General features: G+C 42.2%; 1 protein-coding gene and 1 pseudogene across 1 annotated transcript; both read left to right on the plus strand.

Moving 5' to 3' along the window:
• Positions 1 to 10,997: 10,997 nt before the first annotated feature.
• On the plus strand, positions 10,998 to 15,791 carry LOC135548949 (plasminogen receptor (KT)-like; annotated as a pseudogene).
• Positions 15,792 to 19,209: 3,418 nt separating this feature from the next.
• Positions 19,210 to 20,523, plus strand: rln1 (relaxin 1). Its single transcript, XM_064977113.1, has 2 exons — positions 19,210 to 19,387; positions 20,165 to 20,523. Exons 1-2 carry the CDS (start codon positions 19,210 to 19,212, stop codon positions 20,521 to 20,523), a joined length of 537 nt encoding a protein of 178 aa, XP_064833185.1.
• Positions 20,524 to 23,477: the final 2,954 nt, after the last annotated feature.

Genomic DNA, 23,477 nt, shown 5'->3' on the forward strand with positions numbered 1-23,477 from the left:
ACGTCTTCTCGGTTTTCCAGTCAAAATTCCAGTCAAATTTGTACTTTTGATAAATTCGCTCAGAGGTGATTTAAAGTAAACTGCGTTATGTCAACTTTTCTTATGGATAACCGTATAAAGCGAAGGGTTTTACTCATGATCAGTTTTAGGGTCTGGAGCGCAGCGCTAATGGAAATTTGAAATGTGCTTTATGGAACTCCGACTCAAGTAAAAGTGAAAGTCACCCAGTAAAATACTACTTGAGTAAAAGTCTAACAGTATTTGGTTTTAAATCTGCTTACGTACAAAAGTAAATGTAATTGCTCAAATATACTTAAGTATCAAAAGTAAAAGCCAGGGGCACGCTCCAACACTCAGACATAATTTACAAACCAAGCATATGTTTAGTGAGTCCGCCAGATCGGAGGCAGTAGGGATGACCAGGGATGTCAATTATACAATATCCCTGTCCTGCTAAGCATTCAAAATGTAACGAGTACTTTTGGGTATCAGGGAAAATGTAGGGAGTAAAAAGTACATACTTTTTTAAAGGAATGTCGTGAAGAAAAAGTAAACGTTGTCAAAATTCTAAGTAGTAGAGTAAACGACTTAAGTAGTATTTTCAAGTATTCTACATAAGTACTTTACACAATTGGAAATGTCTATATTCCATTGGAACTTGTGTGAATGTAATGTTTACTGTAAATGTGTATTGTTTATTTCAATTTAGTTTATTATGTATTTCGCTTGCTTCGGCAAAGTTGACATGTTTCCCATGCCAATAAAGCCCTTTGAATTGATTTGAATGGAGAAACATGTTCTTACTCAGCACTGTCAACACTTTGTATTTAACACTTTTATAGGCCATAAAATGTGTTCTTCCTATTTCCATGAGCAACAACAAGCAGTAATGAATGAGTAGGAAAGTGTATCAAAGCCAATATGCAATGATAATGCACTGCACAAAGCTCATTACTACAGAACTGTTTTTAATTGGTTAATGTTGCATAGGCTTACGTTTTTTAAGTAATGTTTCAAAAAAAATCTGAACTGTAGATCTCGGCTTGCATTTTGACTCAGAAAGTGATCATGACTCAGAAAAGGTTGGCGACAACCGTTCTAGAGTTTTCCCTGTTAACACCATCAACGTTTCCCTTTACTGTGGCAATTGTGATCGAATCAATGCAATATTAACTACTTTCAATGCAAAATACTGAAACAAAACAAACTATGCAAGAGATTTTGTTGTAGGCAGAATGCATCGGAGTAGGATTCTATTGCATTGACACGCACTACTCAGTCCGTACTCCACACAGACTGGAGCGGCATAAACCATCAGAGCTGCAGTCAACCTAGATGCAAATAGGCCATTTCCATATATGGATCTATGTCATTTACTTTGAACTAGACTGTGTTTACAGCATGAGACGTTCTGAGTAGATGCGCTTGTTTTGAGATCAAAGCGAGAGCTGCATGTAGCCACCTGTGCACTTTTTGTTCATATTCTTTGCTAGTTAGTGAGTTATTAGCCAAATTATAGATCATTTGTAGTCAAAAACAGGGGAGTGATTGCTTCCTACTAGAGCACAAAACATGTACATTTCTAGTCATCTTTGAAAAGCAAGTCAAGTAAAGAGCTTTTTTTTTGTCTAAAAGGGGCAGTGTTGTATTTTGAGACAGGTTTCAATAAGCTAAGTAGCCAATAGGCAGAGGGTAGCATAACATGTCTGACTCTCTGTAATAATGGTGTGGGAATAATAATGCATTTTATTTTGTAATGTGGTTTATTGCTTCATACAACACAGCAACATTTTCAGTCACCTCATTGTGTGAAGGACAAGTGGATAAACAGGTTAATGTCAAGCCCTGCATGTTTTTTTTCAAAAGTCTCATGGAATGTAGGCCTACATTGAACACCACACATTGACTGATACTATAGGCTGAGTGACAGAACACTCTACCATAAAGGTCTGATTGGTGTAGTGCTGCAGAGATGTTTGTCCTTCTGGAAGGTTCTCCCATCTCCACAGAGGAACTCTGGAGCGACCATTGGGTTCTTGGTTACCTTCCTAACCAAGGCCCTTCTCCCCTGATTGTTCAGTTTGGCTGGGTGGCTAGCTTTAGGAAGAGCCTTGGTGGTTACAAACTTCTTCCATCTAAGGATGATGGAGACCACTGTGTTCTTGGGGACCTTCAAAGCTGCAGCAATGTTTTGGTAGCCTTCCCCAGATCTGTGCCTCGACACAATCCTGTCTTGGAGCGCTACGGACATTTCCCTCGACTTCATGGCTTGGTTTTTGCTCTGACATGCACTATTAACTGTGGGACCTTATATGGACAGGTGTGTGCCTTCCCAAATCATCTCCAATCAATTGACTTTACCACAGGTGGACTCCAATCAATGTTGTAGAAACATCTCAAGGATGATCAATGGAAACAAGATGCACCGGAGCTCAATTTTGAGTCTCATAGCAACGGGTCTGAATACTTATGTAAATAGGGTATTTCTGTTTTTTTTATACATTTCAAAAATGTATAAAAACCTATTTTCGCTTTGTCATTGTGGGGTCTTGATGAGAAAAAAACGTTTTTTAATCATTTTTAGAATAAGGCTGTAATCAAATCAAATCAAAATCAATTTGATTTATAAATCCCTTCTTACATCAACTGATATCTCAAAGTGCTGTACAGAAACTCAGCCTAAAACCCCAAACAGCAAGCAATGCAGGTGTAGAAGCACGGTGGCTAGGAAAAACTCCCTAGAAAGGCCAGAACCTAGGAAGAAACCTAGAGAGGAACCAGGCTATGAGGGGTGGCCAGTCCACTTCTGGCTGTGCCGGGTTGAACAAGCTGATGTCGTTCACCCCCAGGAAATCATTCCAGAAGCGGAGGCTCCGTCCAGTTAGGGCACCAACACGATGGGGCTGCACCCTGCACTGTGGGACTCTTCTATGACCCCCATCCTCAGCATAGCCTCCACTTCCTGTTTCTCAGAGAACACCGCCGTGTTCCGATCGACCAGCTCCCTGAGCTCTTGCTTCTGGCAGGGTCGAGGTCCTCATTGCTCGGGACCACTCCTGGTCCCATTGGCGTCCTGGGTCCCGACCATAACACAGCCAAGGCTGTTCTCTCGTGCCACTTCTTCAACAGGTTCACGTGGTAAATCTGTTGAGGTTTCCGTCTCCCCGGTTTCTAACCACCTCGAATGGTCCGTGCCATGTTGCCAGGAACTTACTTTCGGCCATGGGGATTAAGACCAGCACCCTGTCTCCCACCTGGAATTCTCGGGGCTGGGCCCCTGATTGTAAACCTGGGCTTGGGCGCTTTAGGCCTTCTCCATATGTTCCCTTACGATGGGCCATATGGCTGTCATCCGCTCCCTCATCGTCTCCACGTGCTCTACCGCGCTGCGTAATGGGGTTGGTTGGGCTTCCCACACCTCCTTTGTGAGGTACAGGAGCCGCCTGGCTTCCTCCCGTAGAGGAGTTGGAATGGGGAAAACCCAGTGGAGGATTGGGGTACTTCTCGGATTGAGAACATTAGGTGGGGTATTAGCTGGTTCCAGTTCTTCCCGTCCTGCTCGATGACCTTCCGCAGCATCTGTTTGAGCGTTTTATTAAAGCATTAATTCGTCTTCTAGGTCAACATATAATGACAGAAGAGACGCTGCATCTACAGCATCTAATTAAACACAAGTTGACTATCAAATAGTCTACCAAGATGTCGGAAATTATAAGCAGAAACATATGTAAATCAGGCAAAAGAATCCTGCACCCCCCCATCAAAAAATCGTTCTGTCGTCTGACTGTAGTCCACTCTCTTCTGTCTGTTTTCCGTAAACAAGCACTCTAACATGGAAATATGGCCGTGTGGGAACCCTAACCCTATAAAAGGTGTATCAATTTAACCTTTCGTTATTATTATTTCTCTCCAATATGAAAGATAAGGTCCTTTTTCTTGCAAAATCGTACCGCAAGCAATGCATGTCAATATTCAAAAATATAACAAAACTGCCCCCTACAAATGATGCCTTTGTCCAATGACTCTTATGTGTGATGTGATGGAACTGAGAGTTATGATGAAGGTCTAGCTATAGCCTAACTATCGTCAGAACAAGGCATTTCTAATAAAACAACGGATTAAATTCCAATGGGCTCAACATGAGTCTTCCCTAAAATAGGATTTTTTTGGGTGTTATTTAGTTCGAGGATTTGACATACTCAACCAGTATTTACTAACGATTTCCCCATTTTTTACATTAGAAAAGTGTATAAGGCCCAAAGTGATGACAGCCCTGGTCTGTTATGCCTGTCTGCAGGAATCCAAAAGCCATAACAAAGATTCCTGCATAAACCTATACAATGTGTGGCCATTATCTGTTTCTTGGAGGAGGAAAAGGATAGAAGTTTCAGCTGTAAAACTGGGGCAAAACTTGTTGAAATCACAGCATTATGACATTAATAATGACCAATGACGTCTTCAAAAACCAGTTTTGCCTGGTTTCTGGTTGTGAAGACGTCATTTAAACGATTTTTTTGCCCACTGGGTAACACACATTTTATTGATGCTCAGTATTTTCCCCTAGATTCTAAAACATCTCAGTAACACAGTAACACCGTCTTGAAGATGGAGTGAGGTGCTTCCGTTTGCTCGGGGCTGAAGCAGGGTGTAAAACAGATTTTAATGGAATCGTTAAAAAGGGGTGGTTTTTGTGCAACAAGCCTTGACCAAAAGCTTTTTCTCTCTCCGTATTGTGGCCCAATACGTTTTTGATTTATTTTTTTGCCTGCGAGGCAATCAGCACCTGTGATCTGTGGTTGTGGCAGACCAATGTCATTATCAGACAATAGCCCATTGGGGTGACAGACTTATTACTGTAAAATATTGTTCTGTTTTCCCCCACTTTCTCGCCACTTTTACCTCCGCAAATGTAATAAATAATGACTAATGATGATTGGTTGATTGATCCCAAGCTTTCCAGATCGCGATTGGGGCTTCAGCATCATGCTCTGGTTCAGGTCATTTGGATTACTCAGATTGAAACAAATATATGTAGATATACATTTTTCCTGCAGGTTTTTTAAGGGAATTCAGTTATTCTATGATGTTTTTCCACAAGTATGGCATCTTTAACCATATAATTACATATAGCCGTCCCAGATCCCAAAATGAATCACATATAGTCATTCTGTATGTCATCGTGACTTCATGACAGCTGAGACTACATGTTCTGTATAAGTGTGTAATGTACAATTTGCTCAGACTCAGAAGTAAATGCATGTACTTTATCATTATTTTTGTATCTCAGATTTTTTTATTTTTTTTAAACAACAGGTTTTCGTGAGGATTAAGATATTCAATGGCATTTGTTGACCACAAGTTTGGCACCTCCTAACTGTCCTTGTGAGATGTGGCAGTAGGTTACATCAGCAGAGCACATGTTCTTTAGAAGCTTTTCATGTGTACTGCACAATTTACCATATGCCACATTACCATCATCATTGTAAAATGTGGTGAGTACATCTCTAACCGACACCGTTGTGTTATCAAGTGTCTAATACTGTGGTGACATTAATACGACTGTAGATGAAGAGAAAAAAAAGGTGTTTTCTGGACAAAATCGATCGCATAGAATCAGAACATTACTGTTACCATCTTCTTCTCTTTGTAAATTACTATCTGACACTTGGAATGGTAATAGATGGAATCGACCTGGCAATTCAAAAGGATATCTGGCTCATGAAGCCTCTCCCTCTCTCCTACTTTAGGATTTCAAACCCATTGCATGTCAGGCAGAGGAGGAGTGTCTTTTCAAGTCATATCAAAGTAAATGACTGTTTGCTCACTGCTCGCCTGAATTGGACCGCATGCTCAACAACGTCATTGGTCATTGTAGTGGAGTCTTACAACGTTTTAAGTTATTGTCTATGACTTGATGATTAAATGGAGATGGTCAGTTTGTATGGGTATATCGTGCGTGATTGAAACTTATGACATTTTCAATTCATCCACTTTCAAAATATGAATTAAATATAGCCTACAAATTATAGGGATGTGGATCCTGATGTTCTGAGGAATGTGAAATAGAATAGATGAGTATTACACTTATCATGGTTAGTCCGTCATTAAAGATAGGCCTAGTCATTGACCCCCCCCCCACCCCACCCTCACTGTCTTTTTCACAAAGCTCATGTTGTTTACCTGTGTATGACGTAATGTGAGATGAGGAAACCATATAGCAATCAAAAGTTAGAGCTCATAACTAGACTCAACACACTAAAATAAGAGTTGTCTCATTGGTTTGAGTCCGGTTTTGATTATTTGAGAGGGTCCTGTGTTGAGTTTTCCATTTGATTTACTGCTCAGTAAAGGACATCATTCCACACGGCCTTTAGGAAATGTCAGTGAACTTCCTCCACACATTTCAGCGCCCATTCCACTTCATCACCTTTGTCACCTCCATGTTACTCCTCTGTTGTCCCTCGACTCTCCTCAGCCCACCTCTCTCCCGGCAAGTCACCCCTTCCTGGGGAGTCAGAGCAGACTTTAAGAACGGTGTCTCTTGGTGACGTCCAACTCCATTTGAGCATGATTTTGCAGTTAAGCCCTGAGTTGGCGAAGGTGAAGGGTCTTGATATGTCTTAGCTGCAGAGATTCAGACGCTGGCCTGGTGTTATCCAATGTGGTACACTTTGGAAGGAATCTCTTCTGTCTGCCAGAAGGCTCTTGTGAGCTCCTATGCACTCTCTGAGGTAGATAAACAGTTAAGTGGGGCCACTACCTTACGAGGACCTAATAAAATACATTACACACTCCGCTGAAGGTCTAAGCCTTTAAAATACACTATACTTTATATCCTAACTGCACATATTTTTTTCCAACAGATCTGTGATGTTTGCTTTTTTTTCTATGAACAAAATGATGCTTCCTTAAAAGCCATCTCCAGTTTGATGACGCGGCTCCGTTGGTGGCAAAGGCTGAAATCGATGTCTGGTGGCCATATGGTCTAACGTGTCAGACCCATTGAAATGACTGCAGATGAGAATTCCCTAGCTGTCTAATGGGTATCAGAGAAATAGCAGCGTAGGCGGGAGTCCTGCCGTCCTCTATGTCACTACCTGACCAAAGACACCATGTGTTCCAAATGGCACACTATAGGCTAACGAGTGCACTTCTTTTGATCAGAGCCCTATGGGCCCTGGTTAAAAGTACTACACTATATACGAAATATGATACCATTTTTTGGACACTACCACTGGATTACTCTTCACTTCCTCCTCTGTGACGCGGCCAAGGGAAAGGCCTCCTGACTGGACTTGGGAAGTGATATATTCGGGACAGATCCACCAATGAGCACTCTCCCACTCACAGTCACAACACCATCACCTCCATATGCTCCATTCATGTTGCCATCTATAAAAAAAATATGTGGAGTGTAACAGATGTGAAACGGCTAGCTTAGTTAGCGGTACACGCTAAATAGCATTTCAATCGGTGATGTCACTTGCTCTGAGACCTTGAAGTAGTAGTTCCCCTTGCTCTGCAAGGGCCGCGGCTTTTATGGAGCGATGGGTAACGATGCTTCGTGGATGTCAGTTGTTGATGTGTGCAGAGCCCAGGGTTCACGCCCAGGTATGGACGAGGGGACGGTCTAAAATTATACTGTTACAGGAGCAGCAACAACTCCCTGAGTTAACAACACTCAGTTAATGGCGTTAACAGCACTCAGTTAAGGGGAGTTAACAGCACTCAGTTAATGGCGTTAACAGCACTCAGTTAAGGGGAGTTAACAGCGCTCAGTTAAGGGGAGTTAACAGCACTCAGTTAATGTCGTTAACAGCACTCAGTTAAGGGGAGTTAACAGCGCTCAGTTAAGGGAAGTTAACAGCGCTCAGTTAAGGGGAGTTAACAGCGCTCAGTTAAGGGGAGTTAACAGCGCTCAGTTAAGGGGAGTTAACAGCGCTCAGTTAAGGGGAGTTAACAGCGCTCAGTTAAGGGGAGTTAACAGCGCTCAGTTAAGGGGAGTTAACAGCGCTCAGTTAAGGGGAGTTAACAGCGCTCAGTTAAGGGGAGTTAACAGCGCTCAGGGAAGACATGATGCTTATCCTAGCTCCCTGAGGACACAATGGCTTTCATAGTTGATTGGTCATGTGCCCTCATCACCCTTGAAAATGTGGATAACATAGAACCCCCATGGATAACCCCCGTGGATAATATAGAACCCCCATGGCCCCACCAACCCCCTCAGTATCTTGAAGACCAGTATATTAGACCTGGTCTCAAATACTAATTGAAATCATTTCAAATACTTTATCTGTGCTTATTTGTATCATGGACCCAGTAGCATAATCGCAAAAGTGCAAAACCCCGCCCATCTGGCACTACAGGCAGGCTGTAGCAAACGCTCACAAGTATTTGAACGATTACAATTAGTAGTCCTATTTCAACCCATTCTGCAGGATATAGACTACTTGGTTCTCCCCAAAGGAAGGTAAGAGGGCGCTACGCCACCTTGTGGACTGGCTGCGCAACTATAAAAAATAAGTTTAAATTAAATATATATATATATATATATATATATATATATATATATATATATATATATATATTATTATTTGTTATCATGTAAGGCCAGTTCTGCTCTAGATTGCAGGAAGTGACAGTTACATATGTTTAAAAATTCTAAATTCTCTGAGTCAAACCTCCAGCCGTACTCAGCACCGCTGAGTATTTGAGGAGAACTCTGCAGTCACTAAAACAGAACAATAGCTCTTGATTTTGATGTTTTCCCAATGATTTCTTTAAACTAATGTTAAGGTGTTACTAAATGGCCACATGCCTGATGCTTTCATACCAAAGAAGTTGTAGTACTCCCAAGAAAAGCCAAGTGGTCTTCTCTAATCACCACAACTAAGTGCTTCTCCTTAAGGTGAAAGGTTTTTATTGATTTAGAGTTATGTAACATGCTGGCTTGTGTAATCAATGGACTGATGATGACTAACAAGTCACAAAACGAGCCAATCAGTCTGGCTACATCCCTTGTCTTTCAGAAACACCAGACACTTCCTTCAGAGTGTTTATTTGTGTTGTTTGAAGAGTTGCACAAATGATAGTTGTAGGTACATTGACATATGCGTTTTTTTTTTATTGAGTGCCATTTCCATTCAATTGTCTGGAGTCAATACATTACATTGTGCTTTGTACTCAGATGATGAGCTGGTAGAGCATGTCGCTTGCAACAGCAAGATAGTGTGTTCGATTCCTGTGACCACTGTACCTATAATGTATGTACGTATGACTCTTTGATAGTGTGTTCGATTCCTGTGACCACTGCTCCTATAATGTATGCACGTATGACTCTTTGATAGTGTGTTCGATTCCTGTGACCACTGTTCCTATAATGTATGCACGTATGACTCTTTGATAGTGTGTTCGATTCCTGTGACCACTGTTCCTATAATGTATGCACGTATGACTCTTTGATAATGTACCACTGTACCTATAATGTATGCACGTATGACTCTTTGATAGTGTGTTCGATTCCTGTGACCACTGCTCCTATAATGTATGCACGTATGACTCTTTGATAGTGTGTTCGATTCCTGTGACCACTGCTCCTATAATGTATGCACGTATGACTCTTTGATAGTGTGTTCGATTCCTGTGACCACTGTTCCTATAATGTATGCACGTATGACTCTTTGGATCAAAGGGTCTGCTAAATGTCATATATTATTTATATATATTCATTTGATATTTTTGATGTTGTCTCCCACTCCTTCTGTTTTTGGCCACTTCCTGTTAGAACATTTAATGTATTGCCACAAATGACCAATGATAATTGTCACGAAAATCATCCTCACATGACACACTATAATTTACGTCCCTTTTATACTGCCATATTTGAATGTCATTTGAATCGTATTTTTTCCAACCAAATCAACCGCCAGCCTTATGATCTATCTACATATTTCATAAAGCAAATGGCATCTTTTGACATGACTTTTAGGGAATAAAGAGCTGTCATACAAAATGCCATGCATTCTCTCGTCTCTCCTCTCCGAATGATAATGGCGGCCATAAACGGGAAACAACGTAGAAAAAAAAGCATACTTGACCCGACAAAAGAGTTCACCTAGGAATAAGAGTGCGATGGCGCCAGGGGTCGAGTGATCCCCAGACCCTGGTCAGTCATCAGTGCGTGTGTCTCAGCACTGAATCAAAGGGAGTCTGACTGCCGTCAAAGGATGTGAGGGTAATGCATTCAAAGGCCGGCTATGTAAAATTTACAGCCGTTTTTAGAGAATGAGTTTAATCTGTTTTAATATTCACTGAGGTGACAGAAGGTGAAATAGCAACCTTTCTTATCCACCCTGAAGGTCTGAGGCTTTGTCATATCTTGAAGGCACTTAGTCTTAGTGTCCCGTCCCACAGTTTCATAATATAATTGTCATGATAATGATGGCGATGATAACTAGATTGAGTGACTCACAGTTCAATCCAAGCCAGGATGTGATGGCCGCAGGTTCCACTCCACTCTTCTAGTCCTGCGTCACTAGAGTATCAATATGTCTCCTCCCTCTCTCTGACCCCTACACATCACCCTCTTCTTACATCTATTGTCAGGGAGGCACGATGCCCCACAGAGGAAGTCGCACCAGTAGAGCTTGGTGTTCATACGTGTTTCTCCACCTCTCTTTGTTCCTTTCATTCATTTCACACTCACATCTCTTGAAACAACAAATGCATCCTGCTATTTGTGTCGAAGAAATGCACTATTCATTTATAGGGTGTGTGCCTTGAGATCAGAGTTTTGCTGCAGATAACGTGATTACAACCAAAAATGTGGATTTTTCTGGTTGCTAAAAAGACGTCACCTAAACGTCCTTTTACATCCTTTTACTTGGTGTAACGTCATAAAAGACGTCATAATAACATAATTTGAACCAGTTTTGCACGTTGGGATGTGTTCCCTGAGCTCTGACTGAGTATGTTTCTGTCCTTCCTGCCCTGCCCGGATGGAGACACAGACCCTGATGCAGAACCAGATGAGAAAGAGGCAAATGTCCATGCAGATTGCCTGGTCCAGGGAGTTCCTCAAATACTTCTTCAGCCTGGCCACACTAGGCCTCACCATCGGGTGGGTTCTCCACAGAGTTAACTAGGCCTCACCATTGGGTGGGTCCTCCACAGAGTTAACTAGGCCTCACCATTGAGTGGGTCCTCCACAGAGTTATCTAGGCCTCACCCTTGGGTGGGTTCTCCACAGAGTTAACTAGGCCTCACCCTTGGGTGGGTTCTCCACAGAGTTAACTAGGCCTCACCATCGGGTGGGTTCTCCACAGAGTTAACTAGGCCTCACCATCGGGTGGGTTCTCCACAGAGTTAACTAGGCCTCACCCTTGGGTGGGTTCTCCACAGAGTTAACTAGGCCTCACCATCGGGTGGGTTCTCCACAGAGTTAACTAGGCCTCACCATCGGGTGGGTTCTCCACAGAGTTAACTAGGTCTCACCATCGGGTGTGTTCTCCACAGAGTTAACTAGGCCTCACCATTGGGTGGGTCCTCCACAGAGTTAACTAGGTCTCACCCTCAGGTGTGTTCTCCACAGAGTTAACTAGGCCTCACCATTGGGTGGGTTCTCCACAGAGTTAACTAGGCCTCACCATCGGGTGTGTTCTCCACAGAGTTAACTAGGTCTCACCATCGGGTGGGTTCTCCACAGAGTTAACTAGGCCTCACCCTTGGGTGGGTTCTCCACAGAGTTAACTAGGCCTCACCATCGGGTGGGTTCTCCACAGAGTTAACTAGGCCTCACCATCAGGTGGGTCCTCCACAGAGTTAACTAGGCCTCACCATCGGGTGTGTTCTCCATAGAGTTAACTAGGTCTCACCATCGGGTGTGTTCTCCATAGAGTTAACTAGGTCTCACCATCGGGTGTGTTCTCCATAGAGTTAACTAGGTCTCACCATCGGGTGTGTTCTCCATAGAGTTAACTAGGTCTCACCATCGGGTGTGTTCTCCACAGAGTTAACTAGGTCTCACCATCGGGTGTGTTCTCCACAGAGTTAACTAGGTCTCACCATCGGGTGTGTTCTCCATAGAGTTAACTAGGCCTCACCATCGGGTGTGTTCTCCACAGAGTTAACTAGGTCTCACCATCGGGTGGGTTCTAGGCCTACATCATTTTAGTTCACATTAAGCCAGGGTTCTTCAATAGTTAGACATAGATGATTGATAATGTTTTAATACAATTATAACATTGCAAAATGTATGTTTAGTTAATAAAAGAGACTCATGAAGATGAGATGGACAAAAAAGACGAGGTAACACTGTTTGAACTGTATGTCATAAGTGTCACAATACTGTCATAAATATGACATAACATGACATGACATATATCATGACAGTGATATTGTTGATGACAATATGATGACACTGTTGTGCTGCTGTTATGACTTACACTTCAAATCAAATCAAATTGTATTAGTCACATGCGCTGAAGACAACAGGTACAGTGATTACTTAAAAATAAAATATGAATAAGATATAAAAAAGTAACAAGTAATTAAAGAGCAGCAGTAAAATAACAATAGCGAGACTATATACAAGGGGTACCGGTACAGAGGCAATGTGCGGGGCCACCAGTTAGTCGAGGTAATTGAGGTAAAATGTACATGTTGTCACATCCTGATCTGCCTTTGTGATTGTCTCCTCCCCCCTCCAGGTGTCACCTATCTTCCCCATTATCCCCTGTGTATTTATACCTGTGTTCTCTGTTTGTCCATTGCCAGTTCGTCTTGTTTGTCAAGTCAACCAGGGTTTTTGTGTCTCAGCTCATGTTTTTCCCAGTCTCTCTTTTTCTCGCCCTCCTGGTTTTGACCCTTGCCTGTCCTGACTCTGAGCCCACCTGCCTGACCAATGGCTACCCTGACCCTGAGCCTGCCGTCCGGTACCTTTGCCCCACCTCTTGTTTACTGACCCCTGCCTGCCTTGTCCTGTCTATTGCCAGCCACTGTTGGATTATTAAACCATTGTTAATTCGACGTTGTCTGCATCTGGGTCTTACCTTCATACCTGATACATGTAGGTAGTTATTAAAGTGACTATGCATAGATGATAGCAACAAAGAGTACTAGTGGTGTAAAAGGGGGGGACAATGTGAATAGTCTGGGTAGCCATTTAATTAGCTGTTCAGGAGTCTTATGGCTTGGGGGTAAAAGCTGTTTAGCAGCCTCTTGGACCTAGACTTGGCGCTCTGCTACTGCTTGCCGTGCTGTAGCAGAGAGAACTGTCTATGACTAGGGTGGCTGGAGTCTTTGACAATTATTAGGGCCTTCCTCTGACACCGCTTGCTGTAGAGGTCCTGGATGGCAGGAAGCTTCAGTGTTAACAGATGGTTGGATCTTCTGAAATGTACCTAGGACCACTGCTGTTGCCATTTCTTGCCGAGCTGAGTGACTATATTTCCTACCTGTTAGGTGTGAGATGCTCACTGATCTAAAGGGTTAGAGGGGTATCTGATTCATGTGAAGTTCAGTGGACTTTTAAATCCAAACTACCGTTTTATTTACAGCAGTGTGATGTGTGTACACAGTTCATTACCTGCTATTCACATACAGGTTATGGTTCAGTAGTTTCAGATTCAAAGTGTTTAATAGTCACATGTACAGGGTCACAGATGTAGTTTCTGCCCATCGACAACATCTTCGTTATAACAAACTTATAAATATGTTGCCCTAGCACCATAATGTTATGAGTGAAGCTAGCTAGTGTGATTTAAAAATAAATCATATCAATTGTTTTTAAGCAAATCATGATTGTTATAAGTTTTTTATTTTCTACTGTATAATTGACTGTATGTTTGTTTTATTCCATGTGTAACTGTAACTGTGTGTTGTTGTGTGTTGAACAGCTTTGCTTTATCTTGACCGGGTCACAGTTGTAAATTAGAACTTGTTCTCAACTAACCTACCTGGTTAAATAAAGGTGAAATAAAATACAGAATCTCTGTCTTTGGATGCCAACACAAGCCTTGTCCATGTTGATAATATAGGCTAAATATGCACAAATGTATATATTGGTTTGGTTTCACGCGTTTGAATGATAGTTTTAGGTGTTAGTTGATCTCTGTGACTGTCTAATGTACCTCTATCCCCACGTGAGCAGTGCTATTAAGAAGAGGAAGCTGGCTTTCTGTCCCCGTCATACCTCTCAGCTTCGTTCTGGCCTATCAGATGGACATGGCGTATGGAACGCTTATCTTCCACATGGGGAGTACGTACTTCTCTCTTTACCACGTGTACTGACAGCTGACCTGAAACGTACTGTGTACACTCCGATATATTTTCCACATTGTCCTTTCCAGCAAGGTTCCAGAAATTATGCTGGATGCGTAACCAGACCAACGCAGTACAGCTAGGCTCAGCTCAGTGTTGGGGAAATGGTATTAAAATCTCCCAATTTCAAGACTAAAACCGCCTCAAGCAGAAAGAGTTTGATTTTCATTCTGAAAACCAGAAACCTTGCTAGGCATACCAGTCCTCAAACGTCATTGAATGGATACATTTAACAGAGTGGCTGCGTTTCTCAATTCTCCGGAAGTCGGTTCCCGATAACTAAAAATTCGAAACTTCTGCGCATTTTCGCGATTCTATAGTTTACGCACAGTATCTGCTCTATTCGCTCGGCTGCCCAGAGAACAGGGTATTCTGGCGATTGGCGCTTGTTTAAGTTAGATCAAAGCTGAATCAATGTCTGCAAGATCACAATACTAACGATAGTATTCTACATAACTGAACCGAACATAATAGCACAACGTAACTATAAGACGAAAAACACCACCTAATTTGTTATGACATTTTTTGCATGATTGTGCGAACGGTCGCATGTTTCTCTCATTCGGCCAGAACACAACAGCACACAACTCTAGGTGTAACAGTATAGGTTCCTTCCCCCTCCTCGCCCCTACCTGGGCTTGAACCAGGGAACCTGTGCACACACCACAAACAACCACCCTCGACGGATCGTTACCCATCGCTCCACAAAATACGCCGCAAGGGGAACAACTTCTCCCTCTCAGCGCGAGTGACGTCACTAATTGAAACGCTATTTGCGCGCACCCCGCTAACTAGCTAGCCATTTCACATCGGTTACATAGGCAAAATATGTGCTTTGAATGAAACAAAACACAAGTATGACACAGTTTGTCAACACCATCTGCTCTAAAATTCGCTCAATGTACATAATGCAAAACAACACTGTACTTAACTCAAGATCTAAATGCATATTCCCATGTAACTGATTGAGATCAAATGGTTGGCAACTTGAAGAATTGTCATTCACGATTGACAGTGAGAAATGTGAAGGGAGGGTGAGCACAAAAATGTGTGCTTAAAAGTAGAGGTAAAGAAACATCATGCAGAATGTGATACAGATGTTTTGCTCTGGGGAAATGGCTTCCAGGGGGCGGTTACCGTGGGAAATGCAGCCTCAGCCTAAATTGAACGTGAGAAAACAATATTATTGTAGTCAGTTACTACAGTATGGCAGCAGTAATTTCAACATTACTCGGGCCAGACCACCACATATTCATTTTAATATCAGTATCCTCATTGAAAGCAAAATGCACATTTTCCTGATATTTTTCTAGCTTGCTTGTTTTCTTTGCTCTCTGATTGATGTCACTTTCTGTCTGTGTGTGTCCCCAGATGAGGCAGAGAGCATCATGGTCTCAGAGCATGGCCGATTGGACATTCCAAGTGGTGTGCCCAACTTCGTGAGCATTGAGAAGGTAAGAAGAGCTCCCTGAGCTCCCTCTTTGAGAAATGACACAGACACTGTCCTGCCACGGGTGGGTGTTGTTCAGGGTTGTTCACACCTCTGATCTCCACCCCTGGAAGTCAGTGAGTGAAGCTCCTCTGTCCACAAGATCAATTTTCATCAAGTCTTCGCCTCAGTTATGTTGCGTTTAGAATCAGTGTCAGTCATGCCGTTTATGATGAGGGAGGACAATATTTTTTTCTTCATGAGCATGGCCTTATTTCGATTACAGCATATTGTATGACTGTCATTTATATTCCATTCACCTAGTTCTATGTACAGTAACATTGATAGGTTTAGGCTACAACATGATACTCTAATTTTCTCTATACCCATCATAAGGTTGCTACAACCTAGCCTATGAATGAAAGTTTACAACTTATGTGCACACAGGTCGAGAGAAAAATGTGACGTGACAGACAGTAACACATGGACAGACAGTGACACATTCAATACCGCCCTGCTCACTCTTGCCTGCATCTACTTGATCTAGGCTCATTATTCCAACAGTTGCAAACGAGAGTTTCTATTGGACAAATTCAGGATGTTTATCCCTGTTTCGCTACGTTTGCTTCTGTTCAAGAAAGGTTTTTCATATACAGCCCTAATTACGCGTAAACTCAGTTCACTTTCATAGCAGCCACGTTGTTTTCCTCACATCTATGCGCTCTCATCCTCTCACCTTTTCCCTTCGTTTGTGGACTTCAATGCACAACACATCAGCTGTATGTAGCCAGGCGTATGTGACCTTTCCAAGCCAAACCATATCATAACTGCTACACAGCCTACATCGTTGTCACCATATTAGTTAAAGTAACGTCATAGTTAACATAGATACTAGAACTAATGCGTTAGTAAGCCCACTACAATCATGCAGTAACGTTAAAGTGTATAGTCAGTGAGCAGTTACATCGGCAGTTCCCAATGGCAATACATTTGTAAAACCGAAAGCTTACCTTGACTTGGAAGAGTTCCGGTGTTGTGTTGGATAGCCATAGCCAGATAGCTAACATAGCATCCCTCTGTTTGAGCAGGGTGTTTGAGTATGCTTAACTAGCTAGCTGCATTTGTTAGCTAACTAAGTGAAACTGAAAAAAAAACAATGAATTATCTCGCTCTCTTACTTCTTCATTTTTGAAGAAATCAATTTGTTAAAAACTGTTCAACTATTGTCTTTCTCACTCTTTCAGTCAAATACTCAACACATGTTATGCACAGCCGTGCTAGCTAGCTGTAGATTGTGCTTTCAGTACTAGATTCATTCTCTGATCCTTTGATTGGGTGGACAACATGTCAGTTCATGCTGCAAGAGCTCTGATAGGTTGGAGGACGTCCTCCGGAAGTTGTCATAATTACTGTGTAAGTCTATGGAAGGGGGTGAGCCTACTAGGTTTTGTACTGAAGTCAATGTTCCCAGAGGAGGACGGAAGCTAGCTGTCCTCCGGCTACACCATGGTGCTACCCTACAGAGTGCTGTTGAGGCTACTGTAGACTTTCACAGCAAAACAGTTTTAATCAATTATTTGGTGACGTGAATATATATTTAAACAATTTAAATTGAACCTTTATTTAACTAGGCAAGTCAGTTAATTAAGAACAAATTCTTATTTAAAATGACGGCCTACCAAGAGGCAAAAGGCCTGTGGGGACGGTGGCTGGGATAAAAATAAAACAATAGGACAAAACACAGATCACAACAAGAGAGAGACACCACAACACTACATAAACAGAGATCTAAGACAACAACATAGCACGGCAGCTACACATGACAACACAACATGTTAGCAACACAACATAACAACAACATGGCAGCAGCACAACATGGTGAATATAGTTAGTGTAGTTTTATCTAAAAATGATAACTTTTTAAATTTTTACCATTTTTGTGAAATTCACTGAAGAGGATGGTCCTCCCCTTCCTCATCTGAGGAGCCTCCACTGATTGGTATGATCTGAAACTCTGTCCTGTAAAACTCCCATAACATTCAGCTGTCCAAAACTGTTCAAAATGACCTTGCAAGTGTTAAATACGTGTTGGAAACTTGGTTAGCAACATACCCAGATACATATTGAGTTTCCGATCGTTCCGAAGGTAAAATATTACAGCCACCCATCCATAGAGGACACTTATTGAGGTGAACGAGAAATGATTGTTGTGATCAGAATCTGTACTGTTTTAGAATAATCCACACCAACGGTGCCCAGATATAGAAACACTTAGAATGTGCCCACATTACAAGTGACCTGAATTGCTCACCAGTTGAAGTCAATACTCATCCATGCATAACTGTCCACAGTGTTTGTAAAAAGAACAGTCTAATTGATCTTTTAATACATGTGCAACTATAAATATCATATCATGTACCTTCTTTTGGTTAACAAGTATTGCCAAAATACCGGCGCTTTACCTTCATAGTCTCTTTATTGTATTTGGACATTTAAAGAAGTTATTGATCCCGAGTGGTGCAGCGGTATAAGGCACTGTATCTCAGTACATTGAACATAGTATGTAACCTATTCATGGACATTTGTTTTTCAGTACTGATGTCACATTGTGTGACGATATGTACATCATATTACTGCTGATGATACTTTTCCTAACTCGATTAAAAGACAATGGTCTGATATTTCTCTTGACAAAGTTTACTTTCTCAAATAGAAAAAAAATCATCGTATCCATCCATTTCCACAGAAATTATTAATTTTCTGCTGTCATAGTACCATCTCCACACACACACACACACACACACACACACACACACACACACACACACACACACACACACACACACACAGGGTCAGTTATTAGCCTGTCATCATTTACAACACAAGTTGTTTATTGTAGATTAAGATTTGATTGGAGCCAGTCTCAGGTGTTTAGCTCTGAGCTGTTTCTCTAGAACCACACCAAACCCAAACACAGATATTTCACTGTAATTCTGCCACATGAAAGAAATTATACTCGGAATACTGAAAAACTAAAAATATGAGGTAATTAATTATTACGCATTCAAGTGTGTGCGTGCGTGTGTGAGAGAGAATGCACACGTGCGTAGGTGTGTGTGCAATGTACGCGTATGCGTGGTATGTGTGCGCATGCGTGCGTGCGCGTGTGTGAGCGAGCATGTTGGGGAGGAAGGGGAGTTGGCATCAGGTTGATGTGTATGGAGAGTAGGGTATCATGTCTCGCACACAAGATGGTGAGGGGTAGAGACTATAAGAAGCTGCAAATGGTAGCGAGAGAGTCACTTCATGATATCCTACTGACGTCTACATTGACAGAAAACGTTGACTGATAGAGTAGCAACAGCATCTAAAGAAACTCTTCACACTTGCACCAGGACTGCACGCTTGGGCGACTTCAGTTGATCTCTACAACGAAACCAGCTCTACTTCTTTAACTGAAAATGCCTCTAAAGCTTACTACTGTGATCCTTGTGTGTGTTGGTAGTTTGTTTTTGTGTGCGAGCGCTCAAAGCCTATCACGAGACTACGGGGTGAAACTGTGCGGCAGAGAGTTCATAAGAGCCGTTATCTTCACGTGCGGCGGGTCCCGTTGGAAACGATCCTTAGATGAACACTTGGGTACGTCAGCTAAAACATAATTTACGGTCTTCTAAACGCAAACACTCGTCGGTCATGTTGAACTGGTAAAACTGACTTTTATTCGCAGCTGCTGTATAATCTTGTTACTTTCATGCGAACATTTTTGAAAGCTGATAAAAAAAAAACTTTAACATGAGCTACATTATTAATTTCCATTGTGTTAAAGTTAAAACAGTAGCTATATTCTAAAATCAACGTTGTTTCCTAACGTTTCGAAAGTCATATTTTTGGAAGTAGTATGTTGTCCGAGAACGCCGAAGAAACCTAATCTGAATGATAATGCCACTTCAGCACCACAGACAGCTCCTTGATTGGAAAATGAGCGTTTCCTACTTTTGCCTCAAAGAAAAGGGTACCCTGATTACTGAGAAGTCGCCTAATTGAAATGCAATCATAGGTTAATTGTTGTGTCAGTTAGGCTAATTTGTAATTTCCTATTCAACGGTTGTTCAGAGCTCTTTCAATTAATTTAGCCAGGTGTGTCCGCATGGCACTCAGCATGGTTTCTGAGATTGCTATCCATGCAGAAACAGTCTAGGACCTCTGATTTTCCCCTATATTAATTGTTAAGGTGTCTTGACACATGGTGGGAAAAGTAAAAAGAAAAGAAGAACCCAACTCATTTTGTATTTTGTAGGGATTTTCAGGCCTTTTATGTATTAACTTTGTACCAATATTCACATTAGTCTCTGCAGTGGAGATCTTAACGGGTGTCAACACCAACTGTACCACTCCCTCTCCTCTGACTCCTTCCAGATCCCTTCCAGCCCGGTTCCTACAGTGATGTCACAGAGGATGAGGACAGCAGAATCAACTGGCCTCACGGACATGGTCTAGACCAGGCAGCAGACCACCCTCTCCAGCTCTCCTCCTCATCCTCCCTGGCAGACCTGCTCTCACTCTTGGGCGGAGTAGGACACCATAGGGGGTTAACGGTTGATGTCAACCCCAGCGAGGGGCTTCAGAACCAGGCTTCAGCGCTGGGAGGAGTGGCCAAGAACCCGAGCATCAACTGGCCACGCCGCGACAGACAAAAGAGGAACTTTTCCCTGGGCTTAGCTGGCATGTGCTGTAACCAGGGTTGCACTAAGAATGACATTGGGCGTCTGTGCTGAGTGAGACTGGGGTAGAACAGAGGTAGTGGAGGTGGACACTGGCTGAGGGAGCTCCCCCTGTACAGAACGGAGAACGTTGCTCAAATTCTCCTTTCTGTACAGGGTGAGGAGAGCTCCGCCTTCTCTCTGTGTTGATGGACTGGGTGTGAGACAGCAGTTTTAAGTTTTCATTTCAGTGTTTCCAGACAATCACAAGGTTTGGGTTGTTGATGGGGGAACTTTAAAATGGCTTTGTATACTTTTCTGTATATTGTGAAAGGAAAATAGTTTACATTTAATTTTAATTGCTCAAATTTTGTCTCATCATTAAATTCATGACTTTGCTACTGAAGCAAGAGCATCATTGTACTTCCCTGAGAAATAAAATAGTTTGAATGACATGAAACATGTATCTCCCCTAACAACCCACCACAAATACCCCATTACAATACTGAGAAAATATGTTGTGTATGTAAAATGTTAAACTAATCAAATATCAATATAAAGTATCTTTTGGAAATCACATCTTGTCCATGTCAAAATGTCTCATCCACTCAATGGAAAAGCTAAAAAAAATGTATATAATGCTATTGCAAAAGATATTTATTATTCTAATAAAAATGAATGATTTCATACGTGCATTCGACCAGAGGTAAAACCACTGATCCAGTCACAATCATGGTTATTGCAATGACTACCACGCTTCTACAGAACAACGGTTACACTTAGCACCACTACCCAGGTGTACCTGTGACAGACCTCAAAGCTAGTTTACTCACGACGATTCAACCCCATTTAGTCTCAAAGCGATCATGAAAGACAATTGCCTGTATTTTACCTGTAATTGACAAGCTCAGTCAAGGCATTTAGGAGACATGTCTCTCTCGGGAGGAGCTGCGAGCATCTTCAGTGTTTCTCTCAGGATGAACTGCGAGCATCTTCACTGTGTTTCTCTCAGGAGGAACTGCGAGCATCTTCACTGTGTTTCTCTCAGGATGAACTGCGAGCATCTTCACTGTGTTTCTCTCAGGATGAACTGCGAGCATCTTCACCATGTGTTTCTCTTAGGAGGAACTGCGAGCATCTTCACCATGTGTTTCTCTCAGGAGGAACTGCGAGCATCTTCACTGTGTCTCTCTCAGGAGGAACTGCAAGCATCTTCACTGTGTTTCTCTCAGGATGAACTGCGAGCATCTTCACTGTGTTTCTCTCAGGATGAACTGCGAGCATCTTCACTGTGTTTCTCTCAGGAGGAACTGCGAGCATCTTCACTGTGTTTCTCTCAGGAGGAACTGCGAGCATCTTCACCATGTGTTTCTCTCAGGAGGAACTGCGAGCATCTTCACCATGTGTTTCTCTCAGGAGGAACTGCGAGCATCTTCACTGTCTCTCTCAGGAGGAACTGCGAGCATCTTCACTGTGTCTCTCTCAGGAGAAACTGCGAGCATCTTCACTGTCTCTCTCAGGAGGAACTGCGAGCATCTTCACTGTCTCTCTCAGGAGGAACTGCGAGCATCTTCACCATGTGTAAATGATATTTGAGAGCTGACTGTACAGTGTGGACGGAGACGTTAACAGAGACGAGCCACTGATCAATCTAATATGTTTAATGTGAGGCAAGACAGGATGACTACACCCAAATAACATTGCAGTTCAACTTTAATAGTGGCTCTCTTATAAATAAAAAACATGAAGGTTACCCAAAGCAACACAATACATTTCTGACCAGTTCTGCAATAACATTGACTGCTTTGATATAAAATAGCTGATCGTTTACAATCAATTTAGCCATTGGATTATCATTCATATTCAACAACAGCAGATTTACATTCAACACGCAAACACAGGGAAATACTGGCTTTATATAAAAAATAAAAAATATGTTTTTTTTCTAAATACTTCCCACTTCTGCATGATCATGTTTTGATTTTTTTATGAAAAAACAAAATAACATGTTCACACAAAACACTGACCGTGACATGACGGCATCATGTATGACTGCCAGCACAGCTACCATAACATTCAATAAAAAGGTAGACAGCAACAAACAAGCAGACAGATTAAACCAGGGTTCCCCAACTGGCGGCCCGTGGGCCAAATTTGAACCATGGGTGGTTTTATTCTGAGCAAAAATATTGTAAAAAATGTGTAAGAAATCTGTATTCCCATGCATAATAGACACAATGTGATCATATACACATTTAAGGAAGGTTTGAAATTATTATGTTTTAGACAAACATCTGTTTGTGCTTCTTGTGGTCAATTTGCTGTTCACAAATTATTTGTAATCATGTTCCAACCCTCTGACCATCCGCTCAAAAAAACAAAACATGTCGGCCTGCTTCTGGATCTAGTTGATGATTGCTGGATTAAACTCCATTATAACAATAGAGTAGTGGGACAAACAAAGCCTGTCAGCCCACATTGCTGCTTTACAGTTACAGATCATAGAGTCACTCTGACAGAATTAAAGACAGCATGACATTGCATCTCTATGGGCATGTTCTTCACGATGACTCTGTGTGGACAGGTCACAGGACAGGTCACTATGTGTTTTGTCACAGGGGGGGCACTATGTGTTTTGTCACAGGGGGGCACTATGTGTTTTGTCACAGGGGGGCACTATGTGTTTTGTCACAGGGGGCACTATGTGTTTTGTCACAGGGGGCACTATGTATTTTGTCACAGGGGGCACTATGTGTTTTGTCACAGGGGGGCACTATGTATTTTGTCACAGGGGGGCACTATGTGTTTTGTCACAGGGGGGCACTATGTGTTTTGTCACAGGGGGGCACTATGTGTTTTGTCACAGGGGGCACTATGTGTTTTGTCACAGGGGGGCACTATGTGTTTTGTCACAGGGGGGCACTATGTGTTTTGTCACAGGGGGGCACTATGTGTTTTGTCACAGGGGGCACTATGTGTTTTGTTACAGGGGGCACTATGTGTTTTGTCACAGGGGGCACTATGTGTTT

The sequence above is a fragment of the Oncorhynchus masou genome, chromosome 11, assembly GCF_036934945.1.
Source record: "Oncorhynchus masou masou isolate Uvic2021 chromosome 11, UVic_Omas_1.1, whole genome shotgun sequence".
Lineage (NCBI taxonomy): Eukaryota > Metazoa > Chordata > Actinopteri > Salmoniformes > Salmonidae > Oncorhynchus > Oncorhynchus masou.

Bases quoted from the DNA above. Each gene is read 5' to 3' on its own strand.
- rln1 (XM_064977113.1), top strand. From the start codon at position 19,210: ATGCCTCTAAAGCTTACTACTGTGATCCTTGTGTGTGTTGGTAGTTTG. The intron at 19,388-20,164 runs GTACGTCAGCTA...GACTCCTTCCAG, and splicing joins ATCCTTAGATGAACACTTGG to ATCCCTTCCAGCCCGGTTCC.